General features: G+C 43.8%; 3 protein-coding genes across 3 annotated transcripts in view; 2 read left to right on the top strand and 1 right to left on the bottom strand.

Moving 5' to 3' along the window:
• Positions 1-11,409, top strand: part of BTBD1 (BTB domain containing 1) — a 33,129-nt gene extending 21,720 nt beyond the window's left edge. Inside the window, exons 5-7 of the mRNA XM_077774405.1 lie at positions 5,691-5,778; positions 8,946-9,092; positions 9,572-11,409. Coding sequence (XP_077630531.1) covers positions 5,691-5,778; positions 8,946-9,092; positions 9,572-9,730 — 394 coding nt within the window. The 3' untranslated portion in view covers positions 9,731-11,409. The remainder of the gene's footprint in view (positions 1-5,690; positions 5,779-8,945; positions 9,093-9,571) is intronic.
• On the top strand, positions 10,745-16,345 carry CUNH15orf40 (chromosome unknown C15orf40 homolog). Its single transcript, XM_077774277.1, has 5 exons — positions 10,745-10,753; positions 11,741-11,932; positions 12,120-12,246; positions 14,266-14,393; positions 15,646-16,345. The coding sequence occupies exons 1-5, from the start codon at positions 10,745-10,747 to the stop codon at positions 15,739-15,741; spliced, it is 552 nt and encodes a 183-aa protein (XP_077630403.1). The 3' UTR covers positions 15,742-16,345.
• A 7,840-nt stretch (positions 16,346-24,185) lies between these two features.
• On the bottom strand, positions 24,186-27,771 carry RAMAC (RNA guanine-7 methyltransferase activating subunit). Its single transcript, XM_077774418.1, has 3 exons — positions 27,698-27,771; positions 25,221-25,399; positions 24,186-24,500 (listed from the first exon to the last, which is right to left on the bottom strand). Exons 2-3 carry the CDS (start codon positions 25,388-25,390, stop codon positions 24,314-24,316), a joined length of 357 nt encoding a protein of 118 aa, XP_077630544.1. The 5' UTR covers positions 25,391-25,399; positions 27,698-27,771; the 3' UTR covers positions 24,186-24,313.
• Between the last annotated feature and the right edge of the window lie 37 nt (positions 27,772-27,808).

Raw genomic sequence — 27,808 nt, 5'->3', positions numbered from 1 at the left:
GGTGACGTGGGGCCGCACCTAGCATTTTTCTTTTGTCCTCCTGTCGCGGGAGACCGTTGACCACGTTTTATTTTCTGCTTCGTTACTGCAAGAGTCGCGTCTGGAAGACGCAGCAGTGTCCCCGCTGCGCTGGGAGTGAGGGGGTCTCCGGAAACCAGTGAACTTAGCAAGGGCGGGGTGGCGGCTCCACAGCATGGGTTCTGTTTGCATCTCTGCTGCCGGAGAGCCGCGTCTACACTGTCATTAACCAAACACTTGCTTCTACTGTGTTTAATGTGAGCTTTCTCTTTGCAAAGATCCTGCACGGGAGATAGTGCCGTGTGCAGTTAGGAACGATTGAATGGGAGAACATCAGGAATCTTGAGACGCGTGTATATAATGCTGTTGAGGAATTGATCTTTGCTCTCCTGTGTTTTCTTTAGGTTAGATGTCAAAATAGAGTAAGTACCAGTTTCCATTAAATACACCTCTTGGATTTTTACTTATTTATAATAGCACTTTAGTATAAAGCTTGTTAAAAAACAGAACTCTGAAGGAGAGAACTCAGAAATTTTGGGTTAAAATGGAAATTAAAAATGCATTTGCGGACTATTTAATAATCATTCACCATGAGAATATTATATATGAAAATTTATGGGATGAGGCTGAAGTGTCACACAAAGGAACAGTAATAATCGTCTACTTTTACTAAATAGAGTAGAAATAAATGATTTAAGCATTCAACTCAAGTACCTAAAAAAGAATAGCAAAAGAACCATAGAAAAGAGAAATAGATAAATGTAGAAATTAATAAATTAAAAATAGCAGAATTAAGAAATCCATAAGTTGGTTCCTTAAAAAGATCAATAAAATAAATATACTTCTGGCAGAGATAATAAAGAAAACAGAAAACATACATTTAGAAATAATAATGGGACTATAATCATATACTAAGGCAGTTTTTATTTTAATTCTGAGTTTACTCTTTGCTAATAAATTGAACATCTTGATGGAATGGATCATTTTATAGGCAAATATAAGTTATCAAAATTGAAGAAGAAAGCCTGAATAGACCAGTTACCAGTGGAAGGAATTAAAAGTTATCAAAGAACTGTCCCTTCACAAGGTGGTTTTTACAGGTGAGTTTTATCAAACCTTCAAGGAACAGGTCATTTCCTTGAGTATTAAAAAAAGAAAATACTTCTTGGTTAATTATTGAAAGAAGCATAATCCTTATACAGGAGTCTGACAAAATAAAAAAGTTTCTAGACCAGTCTCATTTATAGAGAAGAAGAACTTCTGTGTAAGGTTTCAGTGTCTTAAATCTAGCAATACCTCAGAAAAGTAATATTGTATAAGCGGACAGAGTTTATTAGAAGATTAATGTAAAAAAATGTATTAATATATATTCACCACAGTAACAGGTCAAAGAAGAAAGGCAGTATGATTGTTGCAGTAGATATCAAAAAGACTTGATCAAATTCACCTTCATTCCAGATGTAACTACTAATAGACTAGGTCTAGAAGAATTCTTGAGCGCAATTCACTGTGGAAACCTCAGGATAGGGATTTGGACAGCGCTGCTGTGCGTCAACAGTATTATAATTCTGGGTGATGTAGTCATAAAGGATAAAGAAATTAGAACCCTGAATATTGGAAAGGAAGAAGTCTTTTTCAGTATTTGCAGATGACATTATCTTCATTACTACCACCTTTCCCTGTTTTATGGTAAAATAGTTTGTATTCCCTTTTTATTAACCTGGTGAAATTCACAAACCGTATACCTCATACATTGTTTTTGGTCAACATAATGACCTAAGCTGTGATGCAATGGAGCAGAAGCGTAATGGAGATAAAATGGGTACTTGAGCATATAGACGCTTGAGCAGGACACTAGAAGACAGACGGAAGCACCCGTGTGCGGTCAGACAGCAGTGGGGGCAGGTACATTAATGTGTCAAGAACTGTGAGCAGCATTGCTGCCAATCATGTCATTTTTTTAAAGGTTTAAAATAAAACAAAGTGCAGGCAATCCTATTTATTTAGTTTGCAGATTTACAGCTCGCCCACTCACTGAAATTTCTCCGTACTCCCCAGTCGATACCTGCGGTCGTTCCTTAGTCATGGAAAAGATCTGAGTTGTCCCGAAGTTTGTTCCTGTTTGAGGTGGCACAGGGGACCCTCTCCTGTGGAAACAGACAGCAGGGGAGCGCAGTGTGGAGCAGGACACTGGCTCCGGGGCCATTTGGGCAGCGTGACCCCTCACCCTGCACCTGTTAGTTGGTGGGCTCAGGCCAGTCACTTAACACTCCTGAACTCCTGTTTTCTCTTTTGTAAAATAAGGTGGAATCTACTAGGATGAGTTGTTTTGGGGATTTAAGGTTATAACTCATGCGAGAGAGGGGTGTGTGTGTGTGTGTGTGTGTGTACGTGTGTACACATAGTCCCCATAGGAGCAATGATTTAGTATCTGTGGCAACTTCATAGAATATAGTTACTACAAATAGTGAGAATTGACTATAATATTTTCTCTATTTACATGGTAATAACCTCTTGTAAAAGAGTGAATATTAAAATTGCCCTAAAAAATTGGTTTATGCTGAAACACTGGGTGATGCTGAAGGCGAGGTCTACAAGGAGAGCCGGGGGTTGGGCGTAAGCCCTTAATTCCTTTCTGGGCTCAGACAGAAGACACACGCTCCCTGTAGAAGTAATCTGGCTTTATGAGAACACCAGAGTCTGTAGTTTGTAAGTAAAGTGGAATTAGATTGAGCTCTTGTAGTTACAAACAAGTTTTTCACCTTCATGAATTCTGACAGGACACTTGAAAATTGACTGGGATTCTTTGTTTTCGGAGACCGTCCTAATCATTGCAGTAAATCTCCCTGTCAGTAGAGCCCCTAAGCCTTTGTGAAAATAGAGCATGGCCTCCTTGGAGATAGAACTCTTTGAAAACAGTTGATCCATCCTGATAACCTCAGGATCAATAAAAATCTACTAGAACCAATAAAAGAGAATAGTGGCCATTTGAAATGTGTGTACAAAACCAGTGGTGGTCCTGTGTGCCATCAGAATTCAGAACAGAGACGGACGGTGGTGAGGGTTGTAGAACGATGTGAGTGTCCTCAGTGCCGCTGAACTGCACACTTATAGATGGTTAAGGTGTTACATTCTGTTATATATTTTGGCGCAATAAAAAGACAAAATTTAAAAATGTTTAGGTTTTCAGTTACATTATTAAGTAGTAAAAGATCCCGCTTACAATCATGACAACACAAAGGAACAGGACTAGATCCCGTAGGAAGCAGACAAAACAGCACCTTCATGGAGAACCGGAGAACTTCGCCTGGAGCCGGTGGCTTTCCACGCTACCTGTGTGCGGAATGCAGCTCCCTGCGGGAGTGACCCGTGCGTGGCAGGGAGCCCTGGCGTGGCCAGGTTTCTCTAAAATTAATCTGGAAGAGTACATGTTTCTCTTCTTAAAAGAGCAGTATGGATCTAAGGTGAGGAGTGCTGTAAAGGTACAGTAAGTTCGTGCTGTAGGGAGTCCGGGAAGCAGCCTCACCTACATGAGCATAGAATGTGAGGGAAGAAACCTAGAAGATGAGGAGAAGATCCGCCACTGGGAAAACACGGTTAGATCCCTTACTGATCCCATCTGCCGATATTTGTATCCGTTTATTTAACATTAAAAAAAAAATGAAACCATAGGAGCGCCAGAACAGTGACTTCGTGATGTGGGTGAGATAGGCCCCTCTCATACTTGGCCGAGGTCATAATTTGATTACAGATCATCCAGAGTTTTTATGTCCACAGCCACGATAAAGTTAATAAGTAAATGACAAACGGGACACTTCCCGTGATGGCCAGTTATCGACAGAGCACAGCTGTAGAACATGGTCTTTCAAATCCACATGAAAAAGACACTCATCAGCAGAGAAAAATGGGGAAAAACATAAGCATCTTATTAAAGAGAAAATCCAGCAGACAGCAAACAGATGAGCAAATATTTTAACTCATTAATAAGCCAAGAAATAGAGTTGAATTTGTCGTCTGTGGCAGTGGCACAAAGAACGAACATACGATCGCTGAGCATCCGATAGCAGTGATCTTCGTTTCCTGTGGGGTGGACACTTGCACCGGAAAGCAATTTGATAATGTTTATCTAAAGCCTTAAGAACACACCTTTCATTTTCCTCAGCAGTTCTAGGAATTTATTCTAAGGACATAATTAAGGCTCTGCAAAGTGACTTCACTGCAAGATTGTTCATGGTGCTGACACGTAATAAAAACTGCAGATAACCTGGATTATTCGATAATGAGGATCAGATACAGTGGAGCAGTAGTAATCTTTTACCTTTTTAAATGAAAAAAGGAAGCATGTATACACATATACACATGCTGAGGTGGTTGTTAAAATATCATGTTCAAAGAAAACCAGTCTATTTTCCCATCATTAAAAAATAGGACTAAGTCTGGAAAGAGAAGGCACTGAAGATACATGGGGTTTAGAGACGCTTTAAAATGCTCCTGGCTTGTTTAGCTGCATTTTTCTAATTTGTTTCCAGAGAATATATTACCTTTTAAAATAAGGAAAAACTGTATTATAAGTAATACATTTTACAGATGTTAAGGTGGTCCTCACCCTGTGCTGGGGCCTTTGACCTTGTGGTGACGAGCTCGGGCTCTCTGGCCAAGCCCACGGGCAGCGGGGTCCCGGCCGCGCCACACTTGTTGCCCCAGGCAAGTTAATTTCTCTAGACCTCAGTTTCCTCAACGGTAAAGACTGAGGGTAATAAAAACAATACTGTGAAGTGTGTCGAGCCGTCACAGTGATTCAGGGAACTAATTCGGGAAAAAGATGGACGCGCAGCGCCTGGCACAGGAAGTACTTGGCGTGGTGGTAACAACAGTGACCATTGAAGTTGCTGCTGACTGCGTGGAGGGCCACCGCTTGTTATTACCGATGATCCCTGATTATATCTTTCATGCTATTTGTACTCACGGTCAGTTTTTCTGCATTTGTCAAGTGGAGTGAGATGGGTCTGTTTCTTATGACTGAACCATTCTTGCTGATTGTTCTAGTATGAACCGTGTGCTGATCCCTCTGTGTGAGTCAGGGCCTGGCCTCAGCCCTGCACCACCAGGATTCTGTTCAGCAGCTTCCTTTGTTTAATTTTTTGTTACAATTGTCGATTGATCCCTTTGTTTAATTTTTTGTTACAATTGTCGATTGATCCCTTTAATTTTTTGTTATTCGTGTTCTCCATTGGGCTCTGAGCGCAGTGTGGTGCCCTGTACCTAACTCTGACAGGCCCTTAGCGTTCTTAGAGCTGATAAGTTGTTACAGTTCGGGCTTCCGGGCTTTGGGCCTGTTACACTCCTGAAGATACGCAGACGTTCGCACTAAGACATCATTAAAATGATGGTTACAACAAAATTGGGCATTTAGCTTAAATAATTTCCTTTGACTCTAAACAATACACAGTACAGAAAAACACTTCTACTTAAGTTCCCATTAAGTTAAAACTTACTCTAGAAAGAATTTTTTGGTAAGCAGGTGACACTTCGAAGGTATCAAATTTATGACAGTTTTCCTTTTTATGGGCAAAATTTATTCCAGGTAGCACTTAAAAAATTTTATAGGCCTTCAGACTATGAATACTTAATGAAATGCGTGTATTATTTTATATTTGGCTTCATTCTCTCAGGTTCACAGTTAATAGAAGAATCTCTATTGTCGGATTTGGTTTGTATGGATCTATCCATGGACCCACGGATTATCAAGTGAATATACAGGTACACATTCTTCCTCACTGTTTATCGTCTTGAAATATAACAAATGCAAATTTACAGTAGGATCTCATTTTGACAAAATCAAAATTCAGTATAATTATCAAAGGCACCAGAAGGCCTAGAGAGTTCTGTCTTACAACTGATTAAAAGTGGTTTCAGAGACTCGGAGTCCTGGGGTCCTTCAGAAGCAGTAGCTCACAAGGAGCCTCCTTTCTCCAGGAACCCCCTTCTGTCACTCCCTTCTGCTCTCTCAAAATGTCTGCAGGCTCTTTCCCTGGCACTTGGAACTCTAGGGCTTGAAGTTGTCTAATTTTTTAAAACTACTGTGAACACCTTCGGATTTCCAATTGTCTGACTATTCCCGGCCTTACTCTTTAGATCTGTCCCACCTCGGCTCTTAATCGGGAAGGAAGTTAAATCCCTCTCTCATTCCCTTCAGTAAACCAGTACTCTCCCACCCTTTTGACTGCCCATCCTAGTTAGTACAAGTGTTTTTGAGTCCAGCATCTGTGCTGGACTTGTATTTACAAGCTGTACATGTGCAATACTGTACTTCTATAGTAAAACACAATAGAAAAGGAAATAAACTGTTTTAAACGTTTACCTGTAGAAAAATACTGTCTTCTCTAAAATATTAATATATTATCTTTAATAGCAAAAACCTTGGTGAACTTTGTGTTCAGATTTCATCATCAGTGGGGCACCTGGGTGGCTCAGTCGGTTAAGCATCTGACTTCGGCTCAGGTCATGATCTCACAGTTCCTGAGTTGAAGCCCCGCATCGGGCTCTGTGCTGACAGCTCAGAGCCTGGAGCTGCTTCAGATTCTGTGTCTCCCTCTCTCTGTGCTTCCCCTGCTTCTGCGTGCTCTCTCTTTCAAAAATAAATAAAAATTTTAAAAGTTTTTTTAATGCATCATTAGTTTTCAAAATATGGAACAATTCAAAGATTTGGCTTGGGGATAGCTGGGAAAGATTCCTCCCCACCTCACAAAGATACTTTGCTTCAAGTGTAAGGATTGCATTACTGGCTCTGCTAATGAAATCATTCTCATTTTCTGATCTTGTCTGCTAAAGTTTATATTGCAGTTCAGCTGATAACTTGATATCACCCATGTCAATTTATCGCTCTTATTAACCTATTACATTTTTAATATTTTTAACAAATAGGTTCAAGACCCACTGAGATTGTTTATTTGAAAGATACTAAAGGTTAGGAAATTCTGTTTTTGTGTTTTTTTTTTTAAGTGCAGAAAAACCACAGCAAACCTCTGAGAGAGAGAAAAGATTTTCACGATCACTCCCCACTTCGCCTTATAAAGTATTGTTAAGATCCCGTCCCAGTAGGATCCATGAACCCACCTAAGCAGGCTGTATGATCTGAGGCCTGGGAGAAGCCTTTAGGGTTAGAGCTATATTAAAATGGTAAAATATAAATACTGAGTAGAAACAGGACTTCTATTTTCTTCCCCCAGTGCCCGGTCTCACGCAGCCTCCAGACCCACACCAGATACACTTGCTTGGCTTTGAGTCTCAGCTTTACCACCTCAATGTGTGGTTGTGGGCAGACCACGTAACCTCACCAAGCCTGTGCCCTTGTCTGCTCTGACAGCAGCAGCGCCCACCTTACAGCTTTGTGACAGAGATGATACACAAAGTGTTTGGAACATAGTCTGTTGCTGGAATTTTCTTTTTTTAAAAAGTTTGTCTATTCTGAGAGCGAGCGAGGGAGAGAATCCCAAGCAGGCTCTGTACTGTCAGTGCCCGACGCGGGGCTTGAACTCACAATCTGGGATCATGGCCTGAGCCAAAACCAAGAGTTGGGCGCTTAACCGACTGAGCCCCCACCAGGCGCCCCATTGCTGGAATTTTCTAATTTGATTTTTACAACAGCCTTAGGAAGAAGTCAAAGCAAGGTCCCCCCCTCCCCAAAGTAAACAATAAAACCGTGGCTCTGAGAAGTATAGCGGTTTGCCATGGATTAGATTTCTACAGCCAAATCCTGGGTTTCACTGCTTTATCCCAGGACACCATTGTGCTATTTTGGTTTTTAAGTAATTTTTATTGAACCGTGATACACATGTAGAGAAGTGCACTTATTTCTACACGGTGCACAAGGCTCCGTTTCCGCAAAGGGAGCGTGTTGTATAGCTGCAGCCCCATCAGGGAACAGGACATTGAGCACCCTGGGCCCCCTTGTGGTCTTTTTTTTTTTTTTCCTGAGAGAGAGAGAGACAGCATGAGCAGGGGAGGGCCAGAGAGAGAGGGAGATACAGAATCTGAAGCAGCTCCAGGCTCTGAGCTGTCAGCACAGAGCCCGACGCGGGGCTTGAACCCACGAACCATGAGATCATGCCCTGAGCCGAAATCGGATGTTCAGCCGACTGAGCCACCCGGGCGCGCCCCCTTGTGGTCTTTTCCGGTCACTGTCCCTGCGGAGACGCCTCTGGCCCTCTCACAGCAGTGATGGCTGTGGCCTCTTACTGTTCCTGTTTTCACCTAATGTATGCAAACAGGCGGGTCTGTGAGGCTTCGCCTCTGTGCGCGCTGTTCCCTGACCCGGTGGGCCCTGGTTGGAGCTTTTCCGTCTCCTGTGTGGAGCCTCCCCCCTTCCTGACAAAATAAAATTCTCATCTTATGCTTTGCTCTTTTATCGCAAGCTCCACGCTGCATTGTCGCTGGACACCTGTCTAGTGACCAGAAGCTCCGTAAGGGCGTGACCCTCAGCACCTGGCACAGATGATGGAACTGAATTGAAAAAATGGGATTTTTCACATTTTTAATGTCTACACACCTGAACACTGCATTTCAGGTCCTTTTCATTTCAGTAAATAACATTTAGACGTAGGAAGTGCTCTGGGAATTTCCTAGCAGCAAGATACAGGCTAGCAAAGAGTAAAGGCCCCTTGTCCTTAGGTTTCTAAAATCTGGGTGTTCTGAAAACCAGGCCCCCAAGCCAGGTGTCTTCTGTGCAAGGCCCTCTGTCCTGCAGCCACTCCCCGGTTAGCTGGCACTCTCCCCGCGCCTCTGACCGAATGTTCGAGCCGTCTCTGGTGGTTAGAGATGAGTGCACGAGCCTTACGCTCTGCTGCTCCTCAGGGCTCCATAGTCTTCTGTCTGCAACTTTGCTTCGGTTGATTTCGCTTAAGTGTAACTTCTCTGAAAAATTACAGATCATTGAATATGAAAAAAAACAAACCCTGGGACAGAATGATACTGGATTCAGTTGTGATGGGACTGCTAACACATTCCGGGTCATGTTCAAAGAACCTATAGAGATCCTGCCCAACGTGTGCTACACAGCATGCGCGACACTCAAAGTAAGAGTCTTCGAGTATGTTCTAGGTGGCAAACTGGTGGGTTTCTTCTCACACGTTACAGAGAGTGTGTTTTGCATCGAAACTGTGAGTCACGGACATTAAAAGCCTTTAGGAAGAGGGGAAAGAAGGAAGCTGGGAGCTGCTTTGAGAAAAGAAGGGCCTGTTGGTATAGCTCTGCTCTGACACGGTTCTTCCTAAGCTGTAGCCCTTTGCTTGAGTCAGACGTTGAATGTTTGACCAAAGATAAAATAATTATTTTCTTAAAACCATTTCCCTGTTCTCCAAAAGAGGAGTTCTACAATATTTTTAATCATTAGCTAGCTTTGTAGCAAAAACTCCATTTTTCATGAAGTGACGTAGCTTAAAATTTCATACCAGAACAGTAATGAAATACAGTAGATCATTAACCTAATTGAAACCACATTAAGTTGAGTGCTTATGAAATGGAAATTACCAGTGACGCTTTTGTTCTCATTTAGGGTCCAGACTCCCACTATGGCACTAAAGGATTGAAGAAGGTCGTGCATGAGGCACCTGCTGCTGGCAAGACTGTTTTTTTCTTTTTTAGTTCCCCGGGCAATAATAATGGCACTTCGATAGAAGATGGACAGATACCAGAAATCATATTTTATACATAATCCGGCATTCTGCTACATCTTGGCTAAAGAGTACCATACAGTCCAGTCCCCAAGGCATATAAAACTGGCCACAGAAAATAGCTTGAGTGTCATGAATGTTTATTATTGTGAGATAAGAAACATTTTGGTTTCTTAGAGGAAATGAACACTATTGATTTAAATCTCTGCATGGTTTAAAAGCAGATTTTCCTTTTTCTTATAACCTTAGTGGAAAAGAGAACTGGGTGTAACTTTAAAAAAAAAACAAACAGCTGTTTCAACTTTATCTTGTATAATTGTGTAGATCAGCTGACTCATAGTCTTTCCACAGTTTGATAATTGAAAAATCCTTATTTTAGACAGCTGATTTTGTTGTTTTAACTGTTGTGAAGGTTAGATGAGATGGACTTACAGGCTTTTTCTATTTTGAAGATTACATGAGATGAGGTGGGTCAGTATTCCTACAGAATTCCTATTAATTCAAATAACTGATATCAGAAAATTAAGAAAACTGACCTTATATTTGGAGTTTTGAAATACCTGGTTGTTAGCATTCAGAATATTGCTAGAAGCAGGCCTGATAAATGCCCAACATTTTCAATGCATTTACAAAAAAGGATATTTTACAATAGTATAGTCATGTGTTACATAGTACAGCTTTAAACTATAAATAGAGTTTGTACAAATGCACTATAATGTGACATAAACAGAGGATCTAAAGGTGTAGTCTAAGACTGGATTCTTTATCACTAAGCTGCACCGCTATACTTGTCGGTAGCTGTCCGGGGGATGTTAGGGTGCCGGAGCCTGAGGTGGCGGCGGGTGTGGTGACCGACCGGCCCAACGGGCATCAGTTCAACATTGTGGCGATGATCTAACACAACAGGAACCAGAATAAAATACTAACCTTTCTAACAACTACTTTGAAATTTTAAAGATGTCCATCAGCATCACTTCTGCTGGAAAGTGTACCTTCTGCCACCTACGTAGCTCTACGCAAGACATAAGGTATCTTTCATGTTTATGACCTCGTTCATGTCACAGGTGCCAGCCGTATTGGGAGCAGATAGGAAGTATACCTGGCAAAATAACATTTATATACCTTTTTATAAAGCAAAATTTTTATATAACATCTTTTCCCCTTGAAAATGATTATCTTGTTAAAAAAAAAACCCTTATGTGTAATTAAGTGTAAGATAATATCAAATAGTTTGGAAAGATGGTTAAAAATCATAATTCTTTAACAGCTTAAAAAGAATTGAGTTTTTCTAAATAATAGTAATTAGGACAAAAAATTTCATTTAAAATAGTACTTCATTTTATATTTTCAAGAATGTAGTGACGTGTGTCGGTGGCAGAGGTCTCAAAATCTTCTAAGAAGGGAAATTTTTCTCTCTCCGGTAACATGATCATATGGATATAAACTCATCTCCGTTAACTGGAACATCTATGGAATGTGTGGTTCTGGTTAACTACAGATTAACCAGCTGACACGCTGTAGTAACCATTATGGGAAGTACTTCCACCTTAAAAAGTAAGTTTATGGTTTTCGACATTTGAGGCATTTCGAGTGCTTTTCAAGTATGTTGCACCGAACAAGGATTGTAACTGAAGGGGCTACAGAACGTGTAAGAAACGGAACTGTTTACGGATCTGGGACATCCCCTGGAATTAAAAACAAATAAATCTTATCCTTTTGTTTTTTTGGTCATTTGCCTTTTTCTTCTGAAAGTTGAGTGTAACACCGTTTTGGAACAAGGATTCTACTTAATTGACGTTTAATGTTCTTTGTAATGAGTGGAGGTGATGCCGCAGGAAGGAAGAGCCGCGCGGCTGCCATCTGCGTCTGTCGCATCTTGGACCCTTTTTAAGCGGCCTCAGGTTTTCCTCGCTTGTTCTGATCTCGGGGGGCGGGGCGCGGGGGGAGAAAGACTTCCGTGAGGGCCGGGTGAGCAGTGTTGAGAGCACTGGCAGTGCCAGGCTCTGCGCCGAGTGCCTGGCACGCGCTCTCACACGCGTGTCCCGCGCCAGGCTGGGGCGGGTGCGTCCGACGCCCGCTTCACTGGCGGAGAANCGCGCACGGAGGTGGGGACGCCGGGACGCGCGGAGAGTGGTCTCTGCGCCTGGGGGGCGGGCGATCCGAAGCCGACGCGAGGCCCCCGCGCTGAGGCGTGGAAGCCCGAGTCCCGCGTCCCCGAGGCAGGAACCGGACGCTCCGTTGCGGTGACTGGAGGGCTTCGTGGAAGAGTTGGTTTGGAATGCTTGGAAAGCCTTTCCGGGTGCCCAGAAACCCCTGGACACGACTCGTTCGTCTGGGTTAAGGGTGAAAGGGCGTAGAGGAAGGACCACATGTGCCGGAGGGTATTGTTATAGCCTGTAAAGTTGTAGTGTGTGGTGGTTGTCGTTTTAGGGTAAAGGCCAGAGCAAGGAACCAGAGAGACCGCTTCCTCCCTCAGGCCCTGTGGCAGTTGACCCTAAAGGCTGCGTCACCATAGCCGTCCGTGCCAAACCTGGTTCCAAACAAAACGCTGTAACAGGTACATGTGGCCCCTGGGGTGGGAGTCGTGAAGGGGCTGGGGGTGGGGGGCCCCCCTCCGTCGTGCCTTAGCCCAGAGCGGCTCCTATACAGTCAGGGTTATTTCTCATAGTCATGATTAGAGCCTTCTCCGTTTTAAAATTCTAGGTTCTAACTGAAGGTGTAAGTCCAGCGTCAAAAGTGAACATAAGATATTTACAGCCTTCCAAGTTAGAGGAGAAACTGTTGTATATCTTCTTTTTGAAAAATACGGCATTTTGAAAAGGACACACGTAGACATATGTGCAGCCAAGAATTATTGTACTTGTCCTATTTTCAAAACCGGAGGCATTGACCAGACAAGGAAAGACATTTTGGTCGAGTTTAGACAGCTGCCACCGTCCGGCTTTCCTCTCCTCCCAAATACACACTTCCGGCCTAGCTGCACACACAGGTCCCTCAGCTCGGGCCGAGAAGGGAGACAAAACCTGGTGTCTGAGAGCCCTGGTCATCAGCTCCTGTGTGGACTCGTTTTAAAACAATGCGGAACTGTTCTGGGCCCATTTGTTTTCATCTGTGGGAGATCTTGGACTAAGGCTTCCAGGCTCTTCCCTGGAGCCCAAAAGGTGCCTCGGGGGTGTTTTAGGTGGACAAGCGGAGGCCAACAGGCAGGCTCCAGAGCAGCTGTGTTTACCTTTACTTTAAATGTCGGGAGTCCGGGGGAGCTTGTGTGGGTGCGGAGCTGGAGGGGGATATTCCAAATGAGAAGAGTCGGAGAACCATTGATCTGAGTTATTTTGAAGGTCTTTTTCACCTCTGAAGCTCCGAATTCCTTTTTTATTTTATTTTATTTTATTATTATTATTACTTTTTACACTTTGAAAGCAAGATCCCAGAATTGGGGTGCTAGGGTGTGGTTTGTGCTCGGGGCCGTGTTAGCTCGGCTGTGTGGGGACCGGCGTGTTCGGAGTGGTTGCCGCGGACCCGGTCCGGGTTGGCACAGTGTTTCAGCGCATCTCAGGTGCCAGCAGCCAGAAGGTGCACAGGTGTTTTGTGTACCAGCAACACACAATCCGCACTTTGTTTTCTGACTGTTGTGAGACGCGTCTGAATTTGAAAGGTACCAACGCAGCGCACGATGGAATTAGAATCGGTGACAGGCCAGGAGGCGGGCTCTTGTGCGGGAGTCTGTGGCCCGTGGTTGACACAGGCAAGGTGTGTGTGAAAACGCCCCCCANTGGCTTGGACGTGAATTCAGTGATGTGCTGGCGCGGCGGGGGGGGGGGGGGGGGGTGCAGTGCAGGACTGCGGGCTCGCGCTCCTGACACAGGCTGTACCGATGGGGTCGGACCGCTCTTCCGAAGCAGCAGGGCTGTCCGGCCCCGGAGTTCAGAGTGTGCAGCCAAACGATTAGTTACAACGTCACTATCGCGAGGTGACCTTGGGCACGTCTTGACTTCAGTGTCCTCGTTTGTAAACTGGAGATGATAATGGTATGAATGTCTTCTTTGTGAGGTTCTTAGGAGGATTCAGAAGTTAGTATTTGTGAAGTCCCTAAAACACGTGTGCCCCAAGTCACCATACGCAAGTGCTGTGTAAATGTCTCAGTATCGCATTTTAAAGACTTCAAAGAGGCATTTCACACGAGCTAAATCTGGCCACTTCTCTCCTTTCCTGATGACAGAACCCAAACAACCGTCGTCCAGGGTAGTGAGCTGCCTGCGTCCCACTTCCTTTGTGACCCTGCCTTGGGCTCGTCCTGGTACCCAGGCAGTTTCCAGTTGCCTAAATCCAGGACACTGCCCAGGGTTCCTCCTGATCCGCAGGATGGGTCAGATGTCGGTTTTCTCTGGATTTCTTTCCTGAAATGGTGAAGGCTTATTTATCATGTTTATGTTCCCTTAACTGTGTGTAGTTTCATGCACTAGTTACTCACTGAAAACCTATAATGTGCCAGGTAAATGCAAACTCTTACAAATAGCTTCACTTCATAAAGGAAAGCAACTCCTTAAGGGTCAAGTCCACATGGATCTCATTGCAGACTTGACAACCGAAGCTGTGAGTATAGCCATCGCTGCGCCTCCGTCGGAAGGAGAGGCTAATGCCGAGCTCTGTCGCTATCTTTCCAAGGTCTTAGAACTTCGGAAGAGTGACGTGGTTTTGGACAAGGTAGGTCTCTCTCTCAAAACAGCTTTGGTTATTAGACGTCAGACATTATTACGTTAATATTGATTTTTTCTTTTCCAAAAAACTTAAAAACTAGGTTTTTTTTAAAACTCCTTCATCTAATCACTGAAATATGTGAATTCTATTTAGACTCCTCCGTTCCTACTGCCTCAGTCCTTACGCAGACTGACCACCCTCTATACGTATATTACGTAGTTGCCACCGTCTCGAGGATTCTCTCCTCTCTGCATGTATTCCTGTACCCGCTGGCAGGTTGATTGGTCTCTTCCTTCATCATCATACTAAAAATCTGGAAGGGTTCCTATTGCTTGTGATCTCCGTTAGTGAGTCTATCAAGTATTTCTGGTCTCCAGTGTTATCCTTGCTCCCTGGAGGAGCTGATGAGGAAGAGCGGCCAGATGAAGTCATCACATGATGGGCCTGCTCTAGGGGTGGGTATCCAAACCGCCTGGCAGTGATTTCTAAAACACGGGTTCCTGGGCATCGCTCTGGATTTCCTGAAATAGAGTTTACAGGAGTGAGACCCGGCCGTGTTTATATCTCTTGAAGCTCCGTTTGTTTTCTCGTGATACTCTCTATAGATCTAGGTCCCAGCTGGCATTCAGAGTCCTTGGTCAACAGGCTGCATCTAAAAGTTCTCACATCGGGCCACTACCATCGATATGTCCCCCTCGTGTGGCAGGTCACTTCTGACACTCTGCCAGTGCACGTGGCCTGCATCTGCCTGAAGGGGACTTCCCATTCTGCCGGGTGTCCAGCTTCTACCCCTAGAGAGTCCCTGCTCACGCTGTACCTTCTTTAGAGAATGTTTCAAAACGAGTATTACAGCGTTTGCTTTTTGTATGGAGTTTTCAGAAATGTGGAACAGAGAGAACAGCAATTCATTCTATATTTGGAATTACAATTTTCACTTTTAATTTCAACACATAAGTTACTTAAAAACAGTATTCTACATCTGGACTCTGTTCATTTGGAAATTGTAATGCCAGTTCTCACTATTACAGAAATTGATAACTGAAGGTAAAACCCCTAGAGAGTTCTGAAACTTGGTAGGAAGGTGGAATCGGAGCTGCCATCTGTGTTTAGACCAGAAACGCCCGGGAGAAAGCGATGGCTAAGCTGTCAGGACAGGCCCAGCCCGCTGTGCTGGCCCCGTGAGGACACTGCCGGCATGGATGCGTTTGCGGGCTGCCGGCGTGGGTTATCCTGACACCGTTTTCTCCTTTTGGTCCAGGGTGGTAAATCTCGTGAGAAAGTGGTGAAGCTTTTGGCCTCCACTACTCCAGAAGAGATCTTGGAGAAATTAAAGCAGCAAGCCGAGAAGAAATAAAAGCCAGTTTTGAGAAATACATCCTTGAAAAGCTTTTGTATTGCTATTAACGAAGAGGCTGTTAAATAAGAAAAAATATTTCAGTGCACAGAGGAACATGGAAAAAAATACATATTTAAGAATAGAACTCAAAAAAGGAATCGGAATTTAAAAGCACTGTACATTCACTATAGGCTCTAAAATCCCTGACCCCAGCTTGGAGTATGTTACTCTCGATTTCATGGCATCACAAATTGAGAGAGCTGGGAAGTTGTTCAACATGATCTCGTTGAGTCCCTTCCGCTCTGTGGCGGGGCTTCTGATGTCCTGAAGTTGAGAGACTTCTTCGGGATCACACGGCATGGGGTGGCAGCTGGGACCCGGTCCATGGACTCCTGGTTGGATGCACTTCATCCTGATCGTGAGTTAAAGTGCTGTTTCCACAGCACGTTCGAGGATCGCCTTCAGGTCCAGCCCACGGGTGACAGAAGAAAACCCAACACACTGCTTTGTGCGCTCCGTTTTCTTTTAAAAGGCTTATCTAAATACAAAAATGCTTTCTGTGTCTTTTTAAAACTATGGAGCATTTCGTGAAAAAGTAAATAAGAACGATTAAGACTTGTAATTTCGTGTTACTTATTTCGGGGAAGTCACTGACTTTTCGTCCTCCTTGGGTGCTAACTGCAATCCTCACATCTGGTAGCTCTTAATCTCCAAAGAGCCTTAAAAGAGGACGACCTGGAAGCTACTCTCAGTATTTGTAAAAGCCTATCAGAAATCACATGCACATTAAAGCTTCATAAGTCAGTAATAAATATCTTGTTTCCAAATCTCCAGTGCAAATTATAGTGATGTGGTAAAGTACATAATTTCATTACCGTTGCTGATCAGAACCGAAGCAGTTGTGTGCTTTTGTCCAAATACCTGAGAAAATGTATGGGGAGACAAATCTTGAAAAATATAAATTCCACAAAGAAGGAACAATAATAATTGTTGATGGTGAAAGGGCTAGGAAACTCTTACTCTGTCAATAGGAACCAAGGACAAGGTCATGGTCATTACTAATGGCAGAGTGGGGAGTCCCCCTCAGCGGCCTTCTTTTCTAAGTCGTCATGCCTTACGTGCTTCTGTTGGACATGGCCTTGGCTTTAGAGCTTTTCCTACTCTTCTCCCATACCGTTCCAGTGTGTGCTCTAAAGGCATTGAACTTAGGGTTTTTTCGTGGATCACTGTTAGGATGCTTTTTCTTGACAAGTAACAGAAACCCAACTCCATCCGCTTACACGATAAAGACTTACCGGCAAGTCCAGAGGCAGTAGCTCGATGACGTCATATAGGACCTACTGCAGCTGGCAGCGCCCGCTTCGTCCTCGCGCCCACTTCTTGGAGGCAGAAAGACAGCAGCCCTAGGCCTCACGTCCACGGAAAAGACGCCACTCGGAAGAGCTCTGGTATTTTCCAGAAGGTCTCGCTCAGCTTCTCCTCACTCCTTTGTGGTGAGGGGATCAGAGAGAGAACCAGAGGATGGATGGAGGTGGCACCCTTGCAGGGTGTCAAGTTCCAGAGACACACGTGGTTCCTTAACGGTAATGCAGAATGTAAATGTCGAAACCCACTGGGCCCCCACTGCAGAATTTCTAGATGCATGGGACTGGGACCTAAAAATGTTAGGAAGCTGGATTTTCAGTTTGCATCCAGCAGGTGGCACCATAATGCAGCAGCAGGAAGCACGCGTACTCTGAGGACGGGACTGACCCTTTTCATGTGAGTTCTCCGCAGCGCCTGCCAGGGTCACACACTCTTCCTTATGGTCTTGGAGACATTTCTTAGGCTGATCCCCTCATTCCCTGAGTTCAGTTCAGGCCAGTGCGTGTTAAGTGCCCTCTTACTTGGCTTGGTGCTCGGGCTCAGTGATTTAGTGGAGTCAGCGTGGTCCTGAGTGTCTCCCTTAATTCTGCCGCTTCCAGAAATCCCATTTAGTTGGGGATTTTGAAAATGGAATTGGACTGTCAAATTAGCAAGGAATTCATTTCAAAAAAGGATGCCAACTTAACTAATTTGAGGGAAGAACACATCTGCTAAACAGACTGTATAGTGGGATCCCAGTGAGTACATTCTGTCACTTTGGGAATGTGGCGGAAGCCAGTCGGCATCAGAAGAGCGCTCGCTCGGAGTACGGGGGTCAGAACCAGGGAAGTGAGGCGGCGGGGCAGGGAGCTCTGACCGCCTGCGATGGACCCGTTCTGTCTCCTCGCCCTCTCCTGGGGCAGCACCGGACGCTGCTGCTTCCCGGCACAGGCGCTCCCTTTTTCCAGACTCCGACAGACCACCTACCTCTGCCCATGTGGGCTTTCCTCAGACCATCCTCAGAATTCAAGTGAGGAGGTGGTCAGCGTTTTATGACCCTTCCCTAGCCGCGTGCCACAGCCCGTCTAGTCCTAGACTAGGAGCTCTTAGAGTCGGTGGCGGGGGACCCCTGCACTTGGCAGCAGTTTACAGACTCTGGTCATTTCCGCATGAAACCTCTCCGCGATGCGGTTTTATTAGCACAGCGGCTTTCAGAGCCTTAGGTCTCCCAGTGGTTCCCTGGGTAGGTGCGGAGCTGTGGACGGTAACGGAGTCAAGTCTGCAGGACCCCTCCAAGCCTATAGCCCTCTTCCAGACTGCTGTCAGTGCGGTGGCCGCTAGGCACGTGTGGTCACTGGGCACTTGAAATGTGGCTAATCAGTTTTTTTTAATGAAATCATTATGGAAATAAAGACCATGTTGGAAACAAAAAAAAAATTGAAAACATGGCATAGAATTTGGAATGCAGGATAGAAGATGGTGAGAAAGGAAAATGTCAGATCTAGAAGTCAGGCAAAGGGCTGTCAACACAGACATAACTGGGGTCCTGAAAAAGAACCCCCGAGAATGGAACAGAACAAAGATTTCAAGATTAAAATGAAGAAAACACTGAAAAAATAAAATATGAATTTAAGGAATAAAAGATGCAGTGTCCCAGGGGAAATACTGACGAATGGTTGACAAAGGGATAGTAAAGTTCTCGGACTTCAAAAACAAAACAGCCTATGACCATCTAGGCAAACAGTTTGAGTCCTAGGGAGGGAGAGGGGACACATGTACACACCCATTGCTAATGGGAATGTGAATTGCAAGTGTTTTAGAAAATGTGGCGCTTATTAAAAATATAGGTGTTTTAATCTAATAATCCTACTTTTTGAGAATACCTCATAGAACCCATAAAAATGCCAAAGGGTAGGGGCACCTGGGTGGCTCAGTCGGTTAAGCGTCCGACTTTGGCTCAGGTCGTGGGCTTGCGGTTTGTGAGTTCGAGCCACACATTGGGCTCTGTGCTGACAGCTCAGGGCCTAGAGCCTGTTTTGGATTCTGCATCTCCCTCTCTCTGCCCCTCCCCTCCGGTCACTTGCTCACTCTCTAAAAAGTAAACATTAAAAATTTTTTTTAAAAATGCCAAAGAGTAAGTATATGGGTAAAAAAAGGGAAACGATCTAAGTGTCTGCCTATAGGAGAATGGTCATATAATCAACAGCAAATCCATAAAATTAAATTAGTTTTTAATCTATAGTTACTGACCTGGAGTGATGTCTGTCACACTATATTGCATGAACATAGAGTAATATATGTTGTGTGTGCGTACATAGAGACACGCTTTTGTGAAAAAGGAAAAATACATATCTAATTTACATGTATCTGGGTGGGTGTGATAAAAGAGAAGCATACACAACAGGCCATGATCGCTGGATGAGTGCAGATTCTTCCTAGGTGTAGTGTTTCACCTTTTTATAACGTTTATTATTTTGTATACACACTGAACACATAATGAAGCAAATGTTAAAATAAAAACACATGCAAATGAAAGCGCTCTGGCCTTTAGCAATTAGAGCAGCTTTATTTATGTAATTCAGACCAAGGCTGGAGATCCGCAGGGAGTTCAAGGCACTGGCGGTGGAAAAAAACCATGAGATCATCATCACATCCCCCCTGAAGCTGTCTCAGGAGAAGTCACTGAAACCCGGAGAAAATCTAGCTGGTAATTAATACATGGGGCTCTGTGTGCCCTTAGAGACAGGAATGCAAACACCAACTGAGTTAGCCCATCAGCCCATGGGACGCTGGTGAAAGACCTGCGAGCTGCCTTTCTTGCACCCAGGTCAGCCCAGAGGTGCCCCACACCCCACTACTGCTTCAGAGGCGCACAGCCGACACTGACTCGCAGCCTGTAACGCGCCCAGCCCCGTGATGCGTGCTGTGCGAGTGCTGTCACTTCGTCCTCCAAGGGGGCAGTCAGGGAACGTCCTTGTCATTAACCTGCTTCTCCCATACCTTCTTGTAAAGCGAACAGTCCGGGGTGTAGTAACCACATCTCATTTCCACTTCTCTGCACTGAGGGCGCTGATAACCAGCTCCTCAGATAAGAATGTTTCTCTCGCACTTGTGGCTTCAGCAGCGTTCCAGGAGCTGAAGCTACTTCCTCCAGCCCTGGCACATTCCTGATACCTGACACCTACTGATGAGACCCGTGCAGCCAGCTTGACGCGGGGCCATTCTCTCCCAGAACGTCCACAGGTTAAGCGATCTCTGCTACTGTCCCTATTTCCCTCAAAAGCTGCTCCTAATAGAGGTCTACTTTAGGAAAGGAGGAAGTACTTGCTTAAGTCTGCCGTGGAGTCCAGCAGTATACTCTGTTTGAATCTGGTTGTTTATTTGGCTCTGTAATTTATCAGGAGCCAAAGAAATCTTTGTTTAGATTATTCAGAATACAAAGAATATGTATGAATTCTCAAGTAGTAAAACATTATTAACTCCTACCAATGTCAAGAATATTTACTCCTGGGGGCGCCTGGGTGGCATAGTCGGTTAAGCGTCTTGACTTTCGCTTAGGTCATGATCTCGCGGTTCGTGGGTTCGAGCCCCCCGTTGGGCTCTGCGCTGACTGCCAGCTCAGAGCCTGGAGCCTGTTTCAGTCTGTGACTCCCTCTCTCTCTGACCCTCCCCTGCTCACGCTGTCTCTCTTTCTCTCCTAGAAATAAATTTAAAAAAACATTAAAAAAAAATATTTACTCCTGTTGGCTTTAATTCATTCTAAATCAAAAGCCAGAGGACTGTAAAAGCATACATTTCTATATAGAGGAAAGACACTGAGGGACCCGTATAATTAGGTTTTTCCACACAGAATTAGCCAAAGCCTATTTAGTATTTCAAAATTCTTATTTATCCCAAATATGCTTCTTTGGTCAAAATAGAAGATACTGAAAGAAATCCCAAATAAGCTTTTCAGTGAATGGTTTACGATAGCTCAGTTTGTCTTAACTTTACCAAAGTAAGTGCTTTCACAAGTAATCTTTCCAGCTAATTGAAGTTATTAAATGGTACCTCTTATTTCGCACCTTTCCTAATGAAAAAAAAAATTCCCTTTCACTATAAACAATAGTGCCAATTAAAAGAAGTCCAAGGCCAGGGCCACAGATTTCCATACACAGTTTGGATTAAATGAATCAAACAGAATTAGTCTAGGAAAAATTTCAAGGTGTGAAAATAACAGTAGTTGTTTTAGAAACAAAGTGTAGGACTTTTATTATAAGAGTTCAGAATTACGACATCAGTACTCTTCAGGGCCAAAAAGCATTTCCTTCTATTTTAGTATTCTAAATTTAAAACTGACATTTCATTACTCTTAATTTTATCATGAAGTTCTATGCTTTCTTTTAGGCAAATAAATTACAACGGGAAAACTACATCCTGTCTGTTAAGCATTGTATTATAAGGAAGGCAGCTTTGAAATCCAAAACCATGCTAGAAATCTCACCAGATATCTTTTTTCTATCTGGTTTCAAGAACTCCAAACTATACTCAGAGCTGTGACGGATGGTTATTAATACTCTGGATAACCTCAGATCCTTCTAGCACTCAAAGAAAACAAAAACTCCTTGATCTCATGTCTCCAGCAAGCTGGTCTCCAAAGAATATTAACCTGAGGTGTTTCCATCCTTAGCATTCAACACTGTAAAATCAGGGATTTCCAAATCGCAAACGTGACTACTTTTTAGCTCAGTGTTTACATACATTTTCTTTGATATTTGAAATTTATTATTTTCTGAAAGATATCATTTCTTTTGCTAATTCATATATTAATTTACGTAAGAATCACAAGTCTTCACTCTCAGTGTCTCCTGCTCTCCTCTCCTGTCACTTAACTCTGCATCCTTCATAGCCACGCTGTGCTTCACCACGCACCAAATCTGTCCTTCCCCCCACCCCCAATTGACTGAACGAACGTTTACGCAGCACCAGTCATGCACCACTGGGGGTATAAAGGTCATAGGCTCTAATTTCTACCTTAAGCTCTTCTATGTTTGGTCACTTATTTTAATGTTCACCCTGTGAAGAGTAGCAGGGTGAGTATTCTCATTTTTACAGGGCAGCAAATAAGCTGCACGTGTTAAGTGATTTTCTCCAGGTCACACACCTTGTAAAAACAGGACTGGAAGCCAGGACTCCTTATGCTAATAATATATGCTATTAACAACAGACTGTCTACTCGAGATTAATTCCATTTGACACGATTCTAATTCTTCTCACTCTTAAATTACACTTATTTTCTGTCTCTCCCACATGAAGCACAAACCATGTTTTTTTTTCCTCTCCATTTTAAGCATATAGGGGACAGTCTAATGGTGACTGCGGTTTAAAAAAAAAAAAAAGAAAAAACCTCCACCATATAGGCTACTCAAGCAGAATGCAGAAATAACCTGTGTTAAAAGGATTCATCATATTTCCTAACAGGGCTGAGTCTCAGGCCATCTGTGATCCTTCTGCATTAGTATTAAGAGATTTAAATACTGTTAGAAAATAACCTTTCCTTTGAGCTTCCTGAGACCCATCCCTCACTCCAGCCCTGCCCCGTGGGCCCACAGGTCTCCCTAATCGTGCCAGAAGCTGGCAGGGCAGAGGGCCTCCGGGGCCCTGTTGTACAGCTATGGCTGGCTGCTGTCCCGGTGAGGCAGTGCCTGTGCTTTTATCGGTTGACATATAGTTTTTAATAACCCATCTGCCTTCAGACAAGACCCTGGGATGCAGTGAGGCAATCCTTAATTCTCTAGGCTACATATCTGTGGGGCCCAGGTGCAGATGTAACAGCACTGCCTGTTGATGTAGTTAGAGGGGACAGGGAAAACCCTTACCTTACTGTTAAAATTTCATTTACTTCTGAGTGTGAAGACCTGGTTTTATTAGATCTTTTCCAATAAAACAGTTACTTAAAAGGTTCATCACATTAATGAACGGTCTAACTGCCAAAACTTACGGAAGAAAACTTGCTTTATCTTGTTAAGTATTTTATTATTTGAGTAACACCGTCACAGTGGCCATTAAAATGATCTGAAACAAAATGATCAGCATAAAAGCACGTTACAGCGTCACCGTTATTTATACAAGAGGGAGCAGCAGAGGTGCACGTTTGCAAGCGGCTGCAACACTGCTGAGTCAGTCCACGTGAAACACCGGGACGGGAAGTCAGAATGCGGCGTTACGTACATACCGTTGAAAAGGAAAGGGGGACATTTACAGAGCTAAACTTCTGTGTAACGTGAGTTTTGATCTGCTGTGGTTAGGTTAGCAAAAAGCCTTACAGTTTGTATGAAAGGATCACGTGCCCTAACCTCACCCACCACTGGATCAAGACACTGAAATGAGAAGAGTTCCTTCCTTATTTTACAGCTTTATTCTTGACATTCTTCTAAAAGGAGACCAAAACGATTGATTGTGGAGCTGACTCATACCTGGAGTAAGGAATCATAAACACTCATAACAACCCGCTCATAACAACAAAAGCCGACTACAGTTGTTTTTACCTTTCAGCTGCTGAGTCACGTACAACACAGTACAAGTAAGCACAGTTGTGCATTCACAAGTTGACTCTACTAACCTCTGCAAAAATTTAGGAATGAGCACATCTGAGTAAATGGATACTTCCTTAACTTACAAAGTAAAATCAAGCATGGGTGCCTAGGTGGCTCAGTCGGTTAAGCGTCGACTTCGGCTCAGGTCATGATCTCATGGTTTGTGAGTTTGAGCCCCACATCAGGCTCTGTGCTGACAGCTCGGAGCCTGGAGCTGCTTCAGCTTCTGTGTCTCCTTCTTTCTCTGCCCCTCCCCCACTCCTGCTCTGCCTCTCTCTCTCAAAAATTAACATTACAAAGATTTAAAAAAACAACAAAGTAAAATCAAGCATTTTCTACTTTAAAACTTTTATTTCTGTGTAAAACAAAGACAGAACTCCTGGAGATCAAACAAAGAAAACACACACCAAGTTCAAAGCACTGTTAAATCATGAAACAAAGAAGAAATCTGAGGTAGAAGTCAGGTAATATAATCCACAACCTTTTTAGGGGCATACTTATTCCCAGCAACCATGATGTCTCTGGTAAGAACTCACTAAAAAAAAAAAAAACTAAAAATAAGTTCCAAAAGTTAATAATCCTCTTTGAAATCAGATGTAAAAACTATGACCAACAGAAGATACAAACTTTTGTCACGTTAACAGAGTAAATGGTAGCTGCTGCTGTTTCCATCAGTAGTAGCCATAGGGAGGCCGTTGGTTGTAACCATAATGTCCGTACTGGTGGGGGTAGTAAGGCTCTTGTCTGTGCTGCGGGTAATTGTTACCCCAGGATCGTCCGTGCCACTGATTGGATCGATTGTCACTTGGCCACCCCCGTCTGCTATCCCTACCTCTAAACTGTCTGTTATCTTGCAACCTACAACAGCAAAACAAAAAAAGTTTTATACTTCCCTTTTAAAAGACATAAACGACAAATCTATCCTGGTGCATTTTAGTTCTCAATCTAATACTCAGGGCACAGAGTAAAGAAAAGAACATTCTTCTCCGCAGAATGTTATAGCACCAGTTACTCAAAACATTCCCAAGATATAAATCATTCTTCCGGTATTCTGCTGCGTACACTTTGCAGAGAAATAGGCAGACCACGACACAAAACACAAAACAATAGGGCAGTTCTCAAGCTGAATTCTATCCAACTGTACAAAAGCAGTATGGTAATTTATTCCTTTTATCTACTTTGAATTATTAAGTAGACATCATTTCTATTGTATAAATTTCTTTCTAAAGCATAAGCCAAAGACAGTACCTACTTTACGGAATCTAACACAGAGTTTTATAGAAGACTCCGGGTTTTTAAAGTATATTTGCAAAGAAAAGAAAATGTCAGTGCACAGAAAGAACATTTTAAGAAAGAACATTAAAACATGCACAACTCAACAGAAGGAAAAACTATATGGTGCCAACAAAACACTAAGGCAGATATTTACTGGCCACGTGCTCTGTGTGGGCAGTTAGGCGGCACCAGGCATAGCAAACAAAAACCTTGGTCTCTGCCCTCACTGGCCTTTTGGGCGACCAGATTCAAGCTGTCCTCACCCACATCAGCCATCTGCAGGTGCCATCTGGTGATACATACCGATTGCCTCGATTTCTCTGGTTCCCGCCAGCTCTGCTATTCCACTCCTCCACGATCGGAGGGGACTCGGGGGGGCGTTTCAGGTATTCCTGGTACTCTCTGTCGTCTTCTGTGAATCTGCTGGCGAACATCTCTTCAAAATTTGGAACAGCTTCAGAAGCGTCTGTCATCCTGAAATTCTGAACAGTTTTTAACATAGTTCTATGAGGACTTTTTTTTAAAAAGTCACATTATCTTACCAGATAGTGAAAAACCAAGAAGTGAACAATTTTAGGCAGGGTATTCATAAACGTCTTTGTGTACTTTTAAACTTAAGGCAGTTTTAAACATTCAATTCAGTACTCCTTGGTTTCTGTAATATAGACATTGTACTAACTGGGCACCTAGGCTACAAAGATGAACAATATATCGTGGTCTCTACCCCTAGAGAGCTATGGTCTATAGTGTAAGACAGACGTGGTATAAATCTAAAGGGAGGAACAGTCAATGTCAAGAAATGAAGTTGGAAAAACAGGCAGGGATCAAACTGTGAAAAACTGTATTCGACACAAACAACTGTGCGCTTATGCTGGTAGGAAATGGGGAATCCTAGGTGGTTTAAGTGGGGGAGTCTTCAGAGCAAGCTATTTAGAAGGATCACTTTTCTAACAGGGCAGAGAACAGATCAGCTAGGACAGACCAAAGGCAGCTTACTGCACTACGGAGGGCTCAACGTGAGGTAGCAGCTGTGAGAACAGTTTTGTAAGAATTCCAGGAGAAATTAATCACTAACTAGATGTGTGGTGGGGGGAGATAAAGGATAACTTCCAGGCTTCTAGCCAAATGACTGGATGGACTACGGTGCCATGGGAACCACAGGAAGAAGGGTGGGCGAGGATCCACAAGAATGTGAAGTTGGTTATGTGTGCCCATCCACACGGAGCGTCAGCTCACAGCTACCTATTTGGGACTGAGGAGTAGGCTAGTGATAAATACGGGAGACATCAGCAATTCGGTTGGTGGTTAAGGCTGTGAGAGTGGGTGAGCTTCCTCAAGAAGACTGGGGAGTAAGAAGACTATCAAGAGTATCAGAATCCTGGAGAACACCGCAGTATTAAGGAAGTTGAAGATAAAGAAAACACACGCAGGTAAGACCCAGAAGAGCTTACTTAGCACAGAAGGCAAGAGAACGAAGAGGGAGTCCTCAGCGTCGAACAGAACAATGATAGAACCAGGAAGAGAGAACGAGCTGGAGCTGGCCATTAGGAGGTGGTTATTTTGGAGGACTCGGGACTGAAACAGGACTGCAGTTAAAAGAAAAGTAACTGGAAGGTAAGGAAGGAGAAATCTACACTGGCTACAGACTAAGTTTTCAAGAGGCTTCGCTGAAAACGAGAAAAAAGGGCAGTAGCTAAAGGGTTATTGGAAGATGATCTCCTGTTTTTCCCAGGACAAAGTACCTGAGGTTAGGTTTACAGGAAAAGAAAAAAGAACCAGTAAAAAAGTGAAAGACTGAAAATACAGGAGACACATGAAAATGGAAAGGCAAATAGGCACTTAAATGAACAGCTACTCAAGTTTAGGGCACTTTACGATGGCATCCGATGAGCTCCTATACTGTGACAAAATGAACACTATAGAAACTGTCTAATGGCTAAAAACCAAGTCTGTATGAGCTGGGCTTCCCAGGCCCATTATGATTGGTCTAAGCATTATTTCTTCACCTACATTCTCAGAGAGCCCTCTCCTTCTAAAGATTTGGCTTAGACGACAAAAGGCCTCATCCTCGAAAGGCCAGGGGACAAAGAGTTCACTTCTTTTAAACTTTATCCAAGACGGGGAGGCCAGCCAGTCGGCGTTCTGTAGGGAGCCCCCACCTACTGGTCAGGACCCCCATCCCCACCTTTCCTAACCCAGCCAGACTTCATCTTTCCACTCTTTGCCTCAAGCCTCCTAAACAGCCGTTTTATGATCTGGGATATATGTGACATCCTACTAAAACTTTCAGATCGGACATCCTAAAGTTATTTTCTTCCTGTATCACTTCACCTTACAATAAAACTTTTTGACAAAGACACATGAGAGTGGAAGACCGTTTCTTCGTGAGTTTGCTTTCCCCCCAAATCCCTCAAAGCACACGCAAATAGTTACAACTCCACCCTCATGCCAACATTAAACCAAGACCGTGTGTGCGTGCAAGACGCGGTACCAGACGTTTCCTCTTTCAGGCCGCTGCTCTCAGACCTTCGGCTTTCTCAGATGTCAATTCTCAGCCCAAGTTCAGCCAATGACAGTCGTGCCTGGATTTCTATAGGATCCCAGAAACCACCAGATGACCCATACCCACCCAGATGGGGAGCAGAACTTAGAAGGCAAGGCCAAAATGCCACTCTGTTTCTATGTTCTCCTACGGCCCCCTTCTCACAAGTAAACATCTCTATCACTACTCATGAGGATGAAATTCAAAGAGATTTTTAATCGATCTGAGCTTTACTTACCCCAGACTCTGAGGCAGTTGTATTGTTTAACGTTTATGTTGTTTCGATCTGGGGGAGGGGAGACAAACACTTGANGGGGGGGGGGGGGGGGGTGGGGGCGGTGAGGGCGAG

Source organism: Crocuta crocuta, unplaced genomic scaffold (assembly GCF_008692635.1).
Source record: "Crocuta crocuta isolate KB4526 unplaced genomic scaffold, BGI_CrCroc_1.0 scaffold7, whole genome shotgun sequence".
Lineage (NCBI taxonomy): Eukaryota > Metazoa > Chordata > Mammalia > Carnivora > Hyaenidae > Crocuta > Crocuta crocuta.
Note: the sequence above shows the minus strand (reverse complement) of the source record. Positions and strands in the feature narration are given on the sequence as shown.

Coding starts and splice junctions, on each gene's coding strand:
- RAMAC (XM_077774418.1), bottom strand. CDS start 25,390: ATGACAGACGCTTCTGAAGCTGTTCCAAATTTTGAAGAGATGTTCGCC. Junction 24,501..25,220: donor CAGAGAAATCGAGGCAATCG/GTATGTATCACC, acceptor TTGCTGTTGTAG/GTTGCAAGATAACAGACAGT.